Source organism: Nicotiana attenuata, unplaced genomic scaffold, assembly GCF_001879085.1.
Source record: "Nicotiana attenuata strain UT unplaced genomic scaffold, NIATTr2, whole genome shotgun sequence".
Lineage (NCBI taxonomy): Eukaryota > Viridiplantae > Streptophyta > Magnoliopsida > Solanales > Solanaceae > Nicotiana > Nicotiana attenuata.
The window spans coordinates 549,323-565,235 of record NW_017670482.1 but is presented as its reverse complement, the minus strand read 5'-3'; the positions used below and the strand labels follow the sequence as shown (position 1 = coordinate 565,235).

General features: G+C 37.4%; 2 protein-coding genes across 2 annotated transcripts in view; one reads left to right on the top strand and one right to left on the bottom strand.

The window, feature by feature from the left end:
* The first annotated feature begins 3,998 nt into the window (after positions 1-3,998).
* On the top strand, positions 3,999-11,713 carry LOC109240073 (endoplasmic reticulum-Golgi intermediate compartment protein 3-like). Its single transcript, XM_019406690.1, has 12 exons — positions 3,999-4,137; positions 4,422-4,552; positions 5,835-5,917; positions 6,017-6,092; positions 6,213-6,280; positions 7,540-7,624; positions 7,999-8,117; positions 8,299-8,382; positions 9,025-9,171; positions 10,602-10,710; positions 10,790-10,909; positions 11,281-11,713. The coding sequence occupies exons 2-12, from the start codon at positions 4,465-4,467 to the stop codon at positions 11,352-11,354; spliced, it is 1,053 nt and encodes a 350-aa protein (XP_019262235.1). The 5' UTR covers positions 3,999-4,137; positions 4,422-4,464; the 3' UTR covers positions 11,355-11,713.
* A 1,316-nt stretch (positions 11,714-13,029) lies between these two features.
* LOC109240064 (DEAD-box ATP-dependent RNA helicase 53-like) overlaps positions 13,030-15,913 on the bottom strand; it is a 5,975-nt gene continuing 3,091 nt past the window's right edge. Inside the window, exons 5-6 of the mRNA XM_019406679.1 lie at positions 15,694-15,855; positions 13,030-13,497 (exon numbers count right to left, since the gene is read on the bottom strand). Coding sequence (XP_019262224.1) covers positions 13,030-13,497; positions 15,694-15,855 — 630 coding nt within the window. The remainder of the gene's footprint in view (positions 13,498-15,693; positions 15,856-15,913) is intronic.

The following is a 15,913-nucleotide window of genomic DNA, read 5'->3' as shown; positions in this document are numbered from 1 at the left end:
GGATCTCTGGTCTCCCGAACAGGGCATTATACCTCTTGTCCCCTTCGATCACATAAAACTTGGTCTCCTGGGTGGTTTTGGCTATGTTTACCGGTAACGTTATTTCTCCCTTAGTATTTTCGCAAGCCATGTTGAATCCGTTTACCACTCGGGCCGAAGTCAAGATTTGGTCCTGTAGGCCGAGTTGTTCTACAACCCTCGATCAAATGATGTTGGTCGAGCTACCTGGATCAATTAACACATGTTTAACTCGAGTTTTATTCATGAGTACAGATATTACCAGTGCATCATTATGGGGATGCATAATTCCTTCTACATCCTCGTCGTTGAAAGATAAAGTTTCTTCTGGTATGTAATCTCGAGTCCGTTTATCCCTCGTGATTGATACTTTGGTGCGCTTTAACATCGGACTTTGAGGAACATCGACCCCTCCGATGATTATTTGAATGACGTGTTGAGGTTCTTCTTGCTCGTTTTATATATTGGAATCCCTGTTTCTAAAATGATTCTTGGCTCGGTCGCTCAAACATTCCCGAAGGTGCCCGTTGTTGAATAATCGGGCTATTTCTTCTCTCAATTGTCGACAATCCTTCGTTCTGTGGCCATGAGTTCCATGATATTTGCACATTTGGTTGGGATCTCTTTGGGTTGGATCGGTTTGTAAAGGTCGAGGCTATTTGGTATCTTTGATGCGTCCGATAGCTGATACAATGGCAGCTGCATCAACATTAAATTTGTATTCTGATAATCGTGGTGCTTCTTTAGGTCCGATAGGCCTGTCGAAGCCGTTCTTGCTCATGAGCCCTCGAGAGCTCTGGCCTCGATCACTTCTCCTTTATTTCGTACAGAATTTCGCCCAGATCCGCTGCTCCTACGATCTCCATTATATGGATGGTATTGATCTCTGTTCAACCACGGTTCTCGGTCAATATCCCTCTTGATTCTATCGATGGGTCTGATAGGATAAACGGACCCGTAAGGAGCCCCAAGTTGATCGTCTTCGACCCTGATCTTCGATTGATACCGATTATGCACATCAGCCCAAGTAACAACCAGGTATTCTATTAGATTCTGCTTCAACTGCTGCGAAGCCACCAAGCTTCGAACCTTGAGTCCTTGGGTGAAAGCTTGAACAGCCCAATCATCAACGACTGGTGGCAGGTCTATCCGTTCTATTTGGAATCGAGACACGAATTCTCTGAGCATTTTGTTGTCCTTCTGCCTTACCTTAAAAAGGCCTGACTTCCTAGCTTCAACCTTGATGGCCCCGGCGTGTGCCTTTACGAAAGAATCTGCAAGCATAGCAAATGAGCCAATAAAAGTAGGTGGTAAATTGTGGTACCATATCATAGCTCCCTTTGACAGGGTCTCTTCGAATTTCTTTAGCAAGACAGATTCGATCTCGTCATCCTCTAGATCATTCCCTTTGATAGCACATGTGTAAGAGGCAACATGATCGTTCGAATCAGTCGTTCCATTGTATTTTAGGAATCTCAGGCATGCAGAACTTCTTGGGGATCGCTTGGGACCCGCGCTCGGGGGGGGGGGGGGGGGGGAGAAGGTTTTTGCACGAACTTTTTGGAGTCCAGGCCCTTCAATATCGGCGGTGCCCCCAGGATTTGATCAACCCTGGAGTTGTAAGTTTCCACCTTCTTGTCATTTGCATCGATCTTCTTTTCCCCTGACTCAATTTATTTTGTCAGTTCTTCGAGCATCTTCATGATTGCAGGATTGGTCTCCGATTCTTTCTCGTTTGATTTCCTTGAAACCGATTCGACCCTGTGGACAACTTCCTGGGACGGTTCGGGCTCGATCCTACTCGGTGGGTGATTCTAGTTTTGGAGCTGGGATATCGCTGCCTGTTGAGCCTGCAACATTTCGAAGATCACCCGCAGGTTGATCCCGCCATCTTTGCCGCCATGCATGCTTTGAGCGGCTGATTGAACATCCCAACGGACGCTCCTCGGGATCGATGGCCAAATTTGCGTTGATGGCTACATGTAAGCTGATGTCGATTGGATCTACAGCCGGAACTCCATCGAGGCCAACCGGGGGTACGTCGTTCCCTAGTGCTATGTTATTGTTTTTTCCGTGGTGGCCGAAATCATTGTCAACGTGTAGGGGTGCTGATTGAGAGTTCGACATTTTGGTTCTGGAATCAAAGATACTCCAAAGAACAAGTATATAATAGTGTGTGTTATGAAAGTTTGTACCAGGTAATCACTATTATCTTTAGCCCCACAGTAGGCGCCAAACTGTTTACCCTTAAAATCGGATAACAATTAAATTTATGCGCGGTTTTAAGGATACGTGATATAACTTGATACAAATTAAGAAAACAAATTAATATTGAAATTAATGATAAGAGAATAAATACAAACCACACAAATTGAACAGCCTTGGCCATTGAGTTTGACCCTCAAACCAAGAAATGTCTCAACTGATGTAATAACAGAATAACAAGATGATAAGAGCTAGAAATAACAGTGTATTGTTTTTTGATGTGTATTACAATGTGTTTTACAAATGATCAAACCTCCCTTTATATAGTAGGGCAGTCCTACTCTTGATACAATTCTATAAAAGGTAACCAATCTCATGATTTGCTAATTGATCGGCCTTTCCTTGATATGTGCCGAGATTTCTTCCGCTATCTCCAACCGATCCCGGATATTTCGGCCTTCCGTTATTTGGCTCGACAAAGTTCCCTCGATCTTGTTCGGTCCTGGAGTCACGAGCTCAACGATTTAACTTCGCGCCTTGGTTCGATATAACCCGGGCTCGAGCTTTGACCTGTCATGTTTCAACCTCGGCTGGTCATACAATGGACAAACCCGATTTCGACCGTATACAAATATATCTTTATAAGATTATTTTTTTTATTAAAATAGTAAGTGGTCACAAGGGATAGTTTTTTTTTGTCTTACTCTATACGATAATTGAATAGTCATTTCTTCTAATTGTAATTATATAAAATAGGACCCGTCTATATAATTTTTCTTACTTTATTAATACTCATCTCAATATTATGCAAATACAAATAGTGAATATGAGAAATTCTCTATACTATTTGAAAGGCTAAACCACTCCTAAAAATCATAGGACATACAATAAAATTGCTAAAATGTCTAAAACGTATTTCCAACTAACATGTATTTTATACATGTACATTTTCCTTTCATTAAGTCCCGTCTTTCACTAAGTATGAAAGGATCCCTCTAATTTACAGGTCATTCAATAAATTCCTTCAATGGGAATTTATGTCTATCTTGTCCCCTTATAATACCTTCACTAGTTATTATTTCACATTGATGAATCAATGCATTTGGCGATCAAACACACGATATAGCCATACCATCTCAAATGATCTCCTATCATTTTATATGCACTTGGTGAATATGGTCATTTATAATCTTGTCTATTCTTGTACGAACATATTCATCTTAGTATCCGTATCACTGTAACATGCATTTTGTGGATAAATTGGACTTTAACTATCTAATATTCATCACATATAACATTGTTGGTCTATAAATTTGTTTATAGAATGTACCATCTATTTTGGTAGATATCATTATATCAAATGGCCAAGTTCATGGGGAAAACAGGATAAAAATTAATTCAAGTATGCACTAGATAAAACGTGTCAAATTTAGGGAGTCTCGAGGTATTCTAACTTTATAACTTCTATTTATCGGGGGAAGGGATTAAAAGGTGAGAAATGATCATACAAACACACAACATTTCAATTGGGCTTATGGAGCTTAGAGTTTCGAAAGAACACTTTTAGTTCGCGACAGAAACTATTTATATTCGGCAGCCGCAAAAATATATAAAATTTACATAATTTTTATATATAACACACAATATATATATATATATATATATATATATATATATATATATATATATATATATATATATATATCTAAAAATATATAAAATATTTATGTTTCGACTATTTGATAGCGGCCGAAGTATTTAATATCATTTTCCCAAAACTGTAGCCCACTAAAGGGTCCATGAAATAAACAGACACTTTTTGAATCTCGTCTTCCTCGTATTTTCTGAATTTCCCGTCGGAGATCGGATTCTGGTTTTCCAGGCCCATTCTCTCCCCGTCTCTCTCCCTTACAGGTGCTCTCTCTCTCTCTCTCTCTCTCTCTCTCTCTCTCTCTCTCTCTCCCTAAATTTTAACAGCGTTTGGTCCATGGGGTATTGCAAATTAATTAATTTCAATTTCTTATAAAATGATGGAAGTTTAGCTTCATACGGTCATTTTATTTCCTAAATTAGTTTTAATTTCAAATGACGTAGTTATTTACAAGTAAAGCTAGGGGTTTTAATGAATTGAGCTTGATTAGAGCAAAATGTTTACGCATAGTTCAATTGTTAATTGATTGCTTGATTAATTTGAACAGCATTATCAAATATTGGGAATAAAAGGAGAGAAAAAAGAACAAGATGGGAGTGAAGCAAGCATTAAGAGCTATTGATGCATTTCCACGTGCTGAAGATCATTTGTTGCAGAAAACCAAGTCTGGCGCCCTCGGTATTCGTTCATAACCTTTAGTTTTGTGCATTGTCAGTGTATAGATTTTTTACACCATGAGGTTAAGTTGATTCTCAATAACAGGTAAATCTTCTTCAAAAACGTTCTTAGTTCCACGATTCATTCCGTGGCGCGAAATCCATCATTGGCAAAAGAATTATTTGGTTATGCCATAACCGAAGCTAGTGTATCGTTTGCCCCAATGATGGCCTTTTTTCATCTCATTTGCATTCTGAGTCCGTTAGTAAACGTTTACGGTGGGTGGGTAAGCAGGAGGGGATCCCTGTGGTCAGTTAAATTGAACTTACCACTATCAGTGTATATAACTTAAAATCTTTTTATTTCTTTGCTTCCTCTTTGGGGTATAAAATGGGCCTGTATTGAGTGGAATGGATACAATTAGGATTCTTATAGCCAACCTTAACTAACCTGAGATTGAGGTATAGTTCATTGAGGTATTGTTGATTGATTCTTTGTATTCATTCTCAATTGTTTTTTTTTGATAACCGAGGGAGCTAATCCCAAAAAGATGAGAAAATCAGTTAGATATTGGAGAGCTTTCAGCTGATTTTAGGTAGATTTCATCTGATACCTGAACTAGTTTGAACTGTAGGTTTTCAGCATATGCGAGTATCAGATATTGGAACTACTTGCTTTATCTTAGTCATGAAATGACCAAGACACTTGATTATTGTTGAGTAGCACAACTTCCACTTCTTAATGTGGCAATATCTTTTTCTGCCACCCTCAGCAATTGTTTGTCTCCATTATCGTGATGATGTGACTGTTAAACAAAAGAAAAAGATAACTACTCCCTCCGTCCCAATTTATGGGGCACTCTTTCCTTTTTAGTTTGTCCCAAAAAGAAAGTCATTTTTCTATATTTAGAAATAATTTTACTTTAAAGTTCTTCTTTTACGCTTAATGAGATGATTTATAGCCACACAAATATCAAGTCTTCCTTTCTTTCTAAACTCTGTGCCTAGTCAAATGGTGATACATAAATTGGAGGAGGGAGTATATCGTAAAGTAAAGGGTTACGAGAATGCAGCCTATCTATGGTCCATGCTTAATCTTTACCTGACTGGTGCTAACCATTAAATATTTTTGAGTTATCTGTTTTACCTATAGCCCAGCTTTACCATTAACAATCCACTCTAACTTTTCACTGATTAGCATTACTTTTGAATTCAACATGTAGAATTTCTTGCTTATTTTGTCTGTATTTTGCTTGGGTTTGATTCTTTTACTAACTTTACTCTTTCCTTCTTTTCTTTACCAGTTTCGGTTGTGGGTCTGGTTATCATGGCAACATTATTCTTACATGAACTGAGTTACTATCTTAATATAGATACGGTTCATCAGGTATTTTACGTCTCCTTAGTGTAACTTTCTTCAGGTTTAGCTTAATCTATCTCATTTGAAGTAAGTTTGTGCTTTGACTTCGTCTATCGCTCTGTGCAGATGGCTGTTGACTTGAGACGTGGAGAAACTCTTCCCATTCACATAAATATGACATTCCCCTCTTTACCTTGTGATGGTAGGACAATATTTTCTACTTGCTGTCCATGTTTGTTTATTCTAATTCGAGTTTCACTTTTCTCAGTTAATATTTTGCTCGTAATGTTTCAGCAGTTGATCAGTTTATTCTTTTTGGTAGTTCTAAGTGTGGATGCTATTGATATGTCGGGGAAGCATGAAGTAGATCTTGATACAAACATATGGAAGGTAATTGGTCTACTGTGACTGACGAAAATTTTTCGCTGCCAGTCAAACTGAAAACAAAATGACCATGTTTTGCACTACAGGGTAATGCATAACACCTTTAGTTGTTAGTTTTAGTAAATTGTGTTTCTTACTGTTTCAAAGAAAAAAAGAAGAAGACTAGGATCATAATTAGTTAGGGATTCTTATCAACAAACTTTTACACCTTAGATGGACTAAATTTTATGGGATGAATATATTTGTTGTCATGCTATTGGAGCTACAGTAGTCAACACAGATTATTCTGGTGCATTTCCAGTCAAAAGTATTGTTAACTTGTTTTTAGTTTGTCATGTAGCAATTCTTTTTCTTCTTCTCTCTTATTTTTTTGCGTGGTTGGGGGGGACTGTGCCAAGCTTTAGATTATGGGTAATACTTTTATGTCCATTAGTTTGTCATAATTACTTAACCTCCTCCTACCTTCTAAAATAACATTGATCAGTAACTTCTTTAAGTAGTATTGATACTGCAGAACAATTTCTCTTAATAGTAAAAGGCGAAAAGGAAAACTTACCAACACAAAAGAGATATATGTTAAAAGATTGACCTTTTTACTTTTCTTGTATTTCCCGCTAACAATTCATATTTGTTGTCAATAGCTTAAGCTAGTTTGAGTAGAAGATTTTAGGAACTTTTAGCAATACTAACAAGAAATACTTTGGGTGTGAGGTTTGTCCAATACACCAATATTCTTGGTGTAGTGTAGATATGGAGATGAGAGAGGCAGTAGAGGCTTTATACTAGTAAATTGCAACCTACTGTGGTTTTGCTAAGAAAAATGTCATGTCCGACAATATTTAGGACAACTATTATGATTCTCTATCACCTGGTCTCTCATTGTAACCTGACAATTAGGAATGTCAGTGTAATTTACCCAACATTTCTCACTCTTTCTTAACTTGGTAGTTGGTATTAGCTGTCTAGAGCTTTCTGGAAGTCCTAAACTTACAAATCTGAATAGACCTACCCCAGTATTCCCCACTTTCCTGGTTTCGTTCTGTTAGTTTACTGAATTTCTCTTTGCAAACTTTGTAAAATTGAAAGAGAGGATGAAGATATTTGTTATTTGTCTTCTGTTTCCTAGATTATAGGAGTAGTAGATGATGTAATTTTCTTTTTCTTCGAATTGGCATTTATTTTCACATGCAGTCTACAGCATGTGCACGTCCATGCATATACTTTTCTTCATGCCCTTTTAGCAATTAAGGTTGAAATCTTTGCAGCTTCGCTTGAACAGTGATGGCCATATCATTGGCACCGAATATTTGTCAGACCTTGTTGAGAAGGAACACGAAGCTCATAAGCATGGTAATGTCTTTGGTTCTTCTGCCTTTGGGTCGTAGCACTAGTTTAACTGTCCGCCTCTCCTTTATCCGAGTCCAAGTTAAATGCTTGTATGCTTATGCTTTAAACCTGCTTAGCGCGACCTTGGCCCTTGATCATGTTAATGTAAATTTCTTGACAAATATATTTAATTCTTGTTAGACCTTTATGACTTTTATCAAATTCTCTTTTTCAGGCAGTGGATAAATGGATCCAACTTGCCAAAAAACAAATAACTTGAGAAATTCCGTTTATATAGATATGTCAGTTGATTATTTTGAGCTCTAACTTGCATAACGCATTTGTGTATTAATCTCCTATGTATTGATTGCATTGTTTTAAGAAACAATTTTTACCAGATGTGCACAAAGACCATCACGAAGATTCGGATAAGATCCATCTTCAGGGCATTGATGAAGAATCTGAAAATATGATCAAGAAGGTTAAGCAAGCAATGGCTGTTGGGGAAGGATGCAGGGTATGTTTTTGGCAGTTCTGTTTATGCTTGTTCTCGTAGTTGTAACCCCCCCTCCCCTCTCCTCTCCTCTCCTCTCTCTCCCAATATCTTTCTCTCTTTGGGCCTTAAAATCTACTGCCTCTTCGGCTAACTAAGTGATGGTGGTGTTGCATTTAACTGATGCTTACATTGTTCCGTGCAGGTGTATGGTGTATTGGATGTCCAGCGAGTTGCTGGGAATTTCCACATATCCGTTCACGGATTGAATAATTTTGTTGCTCAAATGGTCAGCTCTGTTGATATTTTGTAATTCTTCTTGTAGATTTTATGGACATACACGATTACTGTTTGAAAATGCGTATACTCCATTGAACGTTGTTCTATTCTAAGGTATCAGCTATCAGGTTAAATAGTGTGAGAAGCTATAATCCGTAAAATTTTGACGTAGTTGGAAGATGCTAAAACAATTTCATTTAAGAAACTGGGGCAATAACCCTCCCAAAGGATTTTGAGACAGTTTTTTACTTCGGCTTTTGGTGTTATATCATATTATATAGGTGGTTCAACTAAAGTGGAAGTCCTGCTTTGTCAATAAAACTTGCTAGTTATTTTTTACTGGTGCATGACAAAAGGAAGATTGTGCTGAAGCTACTTTTTAGGTTTTGCTTGTGGTTTGATCTATGATCATTTAGTTGTACAACGAGCTCCTAGATAGCTTGTGAAACAGGTATAGAGAAATTAGGAATACCACATTTCTTAAGGGTCTGAGTGCAGAAATTTTTTCATTTTTGTTTTAATCCCTGTTCTGAAGTACATCAAGCTCTTCTCAAAGCTTGCATGTTACAGAGGCATTTAAAGGATCCTTTTTTTCTCTTTTCTTACTTCCAGTTTATTTTCTCACTCTTATTTGTATCTTTTGAAAATGCAGATTTTTGAAGGGTCTACACATGTCAATGTAAGCCATATCATCCATGATTTGTCATTTGGGCCCAAATATCCAGGTATTCATAACCCGCTTGATGGAACATCGCGAATTCTGCGTGGAGCAAGTGGCACATTCAAATATTTCATTAAGGTTTGTGGTATAGCCTTCATTGTTAGTTATGGAGATCTAATCTAGTGTTTAGTTTGAATACTCTTAGAGCATTCAAACATAGCCTCGACAAACTTTCTTTCTTTTCTTTATTTATTTTTTAATAAGGACCCATGACCGTTTTTCTTAAAGTGGTGAGATGAATAAACTTGTACTTATGGTTGCATGCTTCAGTTATTTGTCTGGGTTATGTTGTGGTATATGAGATCTAACTTGAATTAAAGTCTGTAAATCTGCATCCTTTTCCTTTATAACAGGGACCTAATTATCCTTGTTCTCCACCAAGGCTAAATATATGCAATTGTTGACTTTTAAAGATTAAAATGGCACCAAACCTACTATCCTAAAAACAGAAAAAAGAAAAGGAATCATGAAATGGCACCTTGTTGTATAATCACATAGCATGAATTGTATTATAGCTTTTTACTGATAGAAATAAAATGAGAGAAGAAAAGGAATCATGAAATTGCACCATGTTGTATAATTGCATAGCATGAATTATGCCGTCCAAAGTAGCTTTATTAGCTTTAATACTCTTGCAAAAAATACTCGCTGGATCATCTAATTAGTGCATAAGTTCACCCCTTTGCTGCTTTACACATAGCTATATCCACAATCAACTGCATCAGGGAAAAAAGCCCACTATCAACTGAAAAAGCAAGGTGGTAATTGTATTGGCATCAGGATATGTCACTGTTAACAATGTCTATTTTTATTATTTCCGTTTAACGCCACGGTTTTATGACTGTAGGGAACTTTTTCCTGATACCAGCTACCCTCAGCATCCAAATCTTTTTTCAGCATACCCTAAGTGAAAAACTTTTTGTGGATTTGTACTTCTTTTTCAAAATGTTAAACCCCGCCCACACCTCCCTTCCCATGGGCCATCAGTGGTTTTTTCCACTTTTTGCACCTTGATGACTTGGACCAGTAACCTCACGGTTGGAGGTGAAAGATCTTCTCCTGTAGGCCAACCCCTTTTAATCCATTTAGGGATTTGTCTGTTGCAAAGCTAAAATAAACAAATAAAGTGTTTCCTCTCTAGCGACTTAATTTCTTAGAGGAGAATTTACAAAATTGAGAGAGGGCTTGGATTCAAGTCACTGCTACTCCTTCACAAAACTATTTCCATGTACGTGGCTCAAGAAAAAAAATCAAGTTCGGACGTGAGTGAGCATGTTATAGACTTAAAAAATAAGCGTGTCTCCTCTCTAACAAGCTCAGACTTAGATGAGACAGTTCAAACAATCTAACAGTGTTGACAAGGAACATTAGTTGAAACATGCATCCTGGTTCGGTTGCTTTTCCTTGTGAACTTTTGGCCAGAAGATAAGTCTTGAGTCAAAAATGACTTTTTTTCTGGATGTGCTCTTGTGCTTCCATATTTTGATGTTCTGGGTTTTGTCATGTAGGTTGTTCCAACTGAGTATAGGTATATATCGAAAGAAGTTTTACCGACTAATCAGTTTTCTGTGACGGAGTACTTTTCTCCCATCAATGAGTTTGATCGGACATGGCCAGGTGAGTTTAAGCTACCCTTCTCCCTTTTCCTCTTGCTGTATTTCACTGTTCACTGAATGTCTTTTGTCACTATATGCAGCTGTATACTTCTTATATGATTTATCACCAATTACCGTGACCATCAGAGAAGAACGTCGCAGTTTTCTGCACCTTATCACTCGGCTCTGTGCAGTTTTGGGTGGGACATTTGCCTTAACAGGTTTGCCTTCAACACTTAGCTGTAGGATTTAGATAAGGTGAAACCCCACTAATAAGGCATAAGTCCCTGCTAATTCATTTTATTCTTCTTTTTGAAATGCTCCTTATATAGTTGAATTCAAGGCGCTTGACTTGAATATCTCTGAAGAAGTTAAAAATCATTTTCCAAGTTGTACAAAAAGTATTTAGCAATATTTGGTGTGAGAAATTGTGGAACTTGAGCTTATTTTTATTCTTCCTTGCCACTCATATATCAAGAGCTGAATGCTAAATAGTTTCTTGAAGAAAAAATTTAACTGTTACTCAGCCTCAGTCAGAAATCTTCTACATGTAGTCAAACACACTGACATGTTAGTATTTGTTTTGTGATAGGCATGCTAGATAGATGGATGTACAAGCTTCTTGAAGCTGTTACAGAGAAAAATAGCAGAACTATTGTGCGATAAACGTGGAGACATTGCACTACTGATATGTTCAGTCAAGCTAAATTGCAGAACTGGTGCACTAGGGCTGGAGTTTTAGCCAACAAAGCAGAATCAACAGCAAGTTTATGTACACTAGAACATAAACTGTCTCTTTATCCTTGTGATTTTGGTGCACTAGAACAAATACCCTACCATACCAAGTTTATTCTTGCTGATTGAGAGGAAAAAATTCATTCACTGGTCAATGTAACAAAAATCCGAGATGTCGCTCAAAGTTTTGAACATTTCTTCTCATTTTTGTTCACTTAGTTGAGAATTATCATAAATGAGTATGTTGACCTATTTTGTGCTTTACTACAGCCATTGTGCTTAAGGTGGTATTGAGAGTGTATTCACTTCCTAAAATTGATGTCAATCTTATTTCTAACTGCGATTTTGGCTTAGTGAAAATAGTTTATTCTACATAAAATAAATATCACCAAACAGTTTTAGGCCGAAAAAATCAAATGCTTCCAGGAAAGTTATTTTAACACATAATTTGACATGAAAACAAAATAAATTGTAGCTAATTTGTTCTCTGAGAGTGTAAAGATTCACACAGTATAAAGTTATATAGAACAATAGTCAGTATTCCAATAGAATAGAAAAACTCTTAAGTACACTTTCCGCTGTGAACCTTTTCCCTGTTGATAAGAGAATTCAGTACGTCCAACATACAATGGTTAGTTTTACAAAGGCTAGGCTATTACAGAATTTATAGAAACTGAATACAGAACATCGAGAACATCAATAAGTATAACCTAGTACCAATCATGAGCGCTCTGGCAAAATTGATGCATCTCAAGCTTGAGATGAAAAAATCATAAACACAGCGAAGAATAACACCAGCAGTGGCAAGAACAACATTCCTTTGTAGATCGCGTGGGTGCCTTTTGAGACCAAGTGGATACTGAAGTGCTATTTATATGGACTTCAAATATAGTAAAGAGTTGTATCATCTGCACTCTAAATACAGCACCTTTGTAATCAATGCATACGATTCAGAGCCGGAGTCCAGCTGCACCTTCATCTATTAATGGAGAAGTCCCAGGGGGCACGCCTCCTGAACCAACCAAAGCAAATTACATGAGAACATAATCCTTCAGTTAAAACCTAAGGAGCCTCCTATGATGGAGGCAGCATGACATTGTCACATCTTTTTGACTGGTATTATGGATCAGATTTTCTCTTCAGGTCCCACCCCACCCTCAATTAACTTTTCCTCTCCAATGTATAATGAAATACAGCATAGTAGACAAAACAACTACATGCATATGGCCCTATTAGCATCACATCACCAATGTTAGTTCCCTCCAATACGTGCATAATGGACCAGTGACGAAGCCAGGAATTTTGCAAAGGGTGCTCAAGGTTAATATATATTTATAAAAAGTAATTTTTGACCTATATACATAGTATAATTCTCTATATACTCGGTATACTTTTCGAATGAACGGTGTTCAAACCCTTCACTCTATGTGGCTACGCCGCTGTATTGGACCATATAAAAACCACCCATTACGAGCGTAACATCCTACAGACTTAGATTTTTTAATCTTCTTTTCAACATTTTGTGTTCAGTGGTTAAAGTATCTACACTTGTTGGAAGATGCTTCTGCAGAGTATACAAGTCACCGTTAAGCACATCCATTCAAAATTAATCAAGAAAGGAGAATGAAACTTGCCTTGAAATGGAGTTCCTCCCTGAACTCTGATCACCACTATCCTTGCCATCTCCGAAGTCATCAAAACGGCTTGAACGGTTACTGCGGTCAGACTGTGAATCTCCAAATCTACTTGAACGCCCCGAACCAAAGTTAAGGAAACCACCCAAACATTTTGAGCCTCCAGAACCACCAAACTTTCCTGAGCGGCCCGAGCTAGTTCCACCGTAGCCACCCCCTGATCTTCCAGAACCAGTTCCACTGTATCCACCTGTTCGAGAAGATGAAGCGCCTTCTCCACCAAACCTGCTGCCTTTATTTCCATAGCCACCAGAACGACTTCCACCAAAATCACCAGATCGACTACGCATGGTGCCTCCATAGGAGCCAAAGCGGTCACTGCCTTTGCCCATGTCACTATACATGTCTGCTGCTCCAGCCTCTACTTTAATACTTGGGAGCTATTTTCAGCAAGTACATGCAGAGAAAATAATTTGATGAGATAATAATTCTGTACACCAGTGTATATAGAATATTCCAACGGGCTCGTGTTCGACTTCAGCAATTCAAGAAAATTAGAAGCACAAAAGAATTTCACAAATGCAATGTTTTGATAAAGGAATATGATTGCAACTCCTTTGCAAGATTGGTTCAAAATAGGAAGTCTCTGATAAGGTAGTGTAAAGTAAGAAGTTTGTGTCCCCTTAATTAGAAAATTGATATAAGTGGATCCTGCGACAAATAATTCGATTTTCAGCATTCTTTTCCAATTCAGATAATCCCGTAATTGGATTATACATATAGTTTAACTTTAAATAACCAGTAATATAGATAGAAGGAAAAAGTAATAAAAAAGTTAATAATTGAAATATTTTTAGTTGAACGCCCACAAAGCTATGGAGATTCCTCTCTTTTTCTACGCATTAAAAAACACAAAGCTATGAAGATTCAAAGTTCAAACTCTATTCTTTCTTTACTAACAAAGGCACAAGAAAGGAAAAGAAAATTTTTAAAAACAAAAAGAAAGAATTACAGCCCATGTCACTTGGCCTAATAGCCCAACCGAAAATGGCCCACATTTAAAGCTCTTACCCTATATAGCCCATGTTGTACATAACTTGAAAGAAACTTTTCAGCCTTTAGCCCACTATTAAAGACATACTTTTAGGGTTTTTATTATTTTCTTCTTTTTTCATTCCCTTCTCTCTCTCACCGCCTCTCACTCCTTTCTCTCTAACCCACATAGATCCCTCATCCTCTCCTAACCTAGCCCCCGCTATTCCCCTCCTTTACCCCCTACGCAATTCTGCCATTAAAGGCTCGAAGAAGGCTCGAAGAAAGACTCCGTCGTCCATGGTGGCAAACAGAAGAACGAAGAAGATTTTTGAAAGAAACATGAAAATACACACAGATCTGAAAATAAATAGCTCTCAAACTTGATTTGCACCAACAAACAACCACTAATTTTGGAGGATTTTGAAGTTTGAAGTTCTGGTAATTTTGGAAGATTCTGAAGTTTGAAGTTTGAAGTTCTGGAAAATCATAATTATGTAGCAGGTTGTATCGACACTGTATAATAGTGTATAATTGTGTATATGGGTATACAGACACCTCTTATACACTATTATACATGTTTATACAAGTTATACAGTATTGTATAATTGTGTATAAATGTGTATATTTGTGTATAATGTTGTATAAATATATATATTTTTTCAGTTTATAAGGATGTATATACATTGTTAGCGTGTAAGAGGTCTCTACAGAAGTTTGACACTTCCTTCTCTTCTTCTTTTTCGTGTATGTGCTATATGAAACAGATTTGTACGCGTTGGAGGAATTCTACAATTCATTTATCAATTTTTTATTTTTCTTTTATCCTGTTGGATTGCTTCAGCAATTGCACATAAAGGTGTTTGAATTTCTTACCTTCAGATAATATGTTGATTGTGTGAAATAAGCTGTTTTTTCGGGAATTAGCCTATTATTTTTGGGCTATAGATTTGCAATGTGATATCTAGGCTATTATGTTGCAAGTCAGGTGTGTGAGTTGTACTTAAGTGAAATTATCCCAAACAAAAACACCCAAAGCAGGCTCCTTGAAGGTAAAAAAAACCAAAATCCATATTATCCCGAAGGTCCAACATAAAATTGGTTTACTGCAATAATGGATGCCTATGCTCGTTAACCAATAGAAATGTATTTTGCGCAGACTCTCCAAAAGTGTTGCCGCACCCGTTTCAGGTCCTCCAAAAATGTACTAATTTTGGAGGATTCGATACACACCCGGCAATATTTTTGGAGATTCCGAGCAACATATATAGAAATCATATTCAGATACCAGCATACCACATCTGGCCTTATAAAAGCATGCCAATGGAGTTAGACGTCAAAACTAGCTCATTCAAAATTTCCCACTAAAACTATCCCTGACACCATGGGGTGTACCCCGACGATCATGATGTCGCTTAAATTGTGGGGGTCTGTGGAAACAGATCATTATGCGAGTACCAGAACACAAGTATAACAATCTACTCTAACAGGTATAGTAGCTCAACATGCATCTATTGCATCCTCCAGTTCTCCATAAGTGAAAATGTGAACAAATCTGAATGAGGATTTTTAAAAGTGAAACTGTAAGGTATAAGCACCCTTACCTCAGTAAATCTGCACCCGGCATCATGTTCAATACCTTTCAAATCCCTATGCTGTTTTGAGGAATGCATGAGAATGGCACTTCCTTTCTTCCCAGCACGTCCAGTTCGACCAGATCGATGAACAAAGATCTCTGAAGAGTTCGGAAGTTCATAATGTATCACCTGAGCACCAAAATCTCTACTTTAACTTCAGATAGCAAAAGACAAAAAGCAAACTGCA

Excerpts from the sequence above, each read along its gene's own strand:
- LOC109240073 (XM_019406690.1), top strand. The coding sequence starts at position 4,465 with ATGGGAGTGAAGCAAGCATTAAGAGCTATTGATGCATTTCCACGTGCT. Across the intron at positions 5,918-6,016 it reads ATATAGATACGGTTCATCAG|ATGGCTGTTGACTTGAGACG; the intron begins GTATTTTACGTC and ends CGCTCTGTGCAG. Across the intron at positions 8,118-8,298 it reads CTGTTGGGGAAGGATGCAGG|GTGTATGGTGTATTGGATGT; the intron begins GTATGTTTTTGG and ends TGTTCCGTGCAG.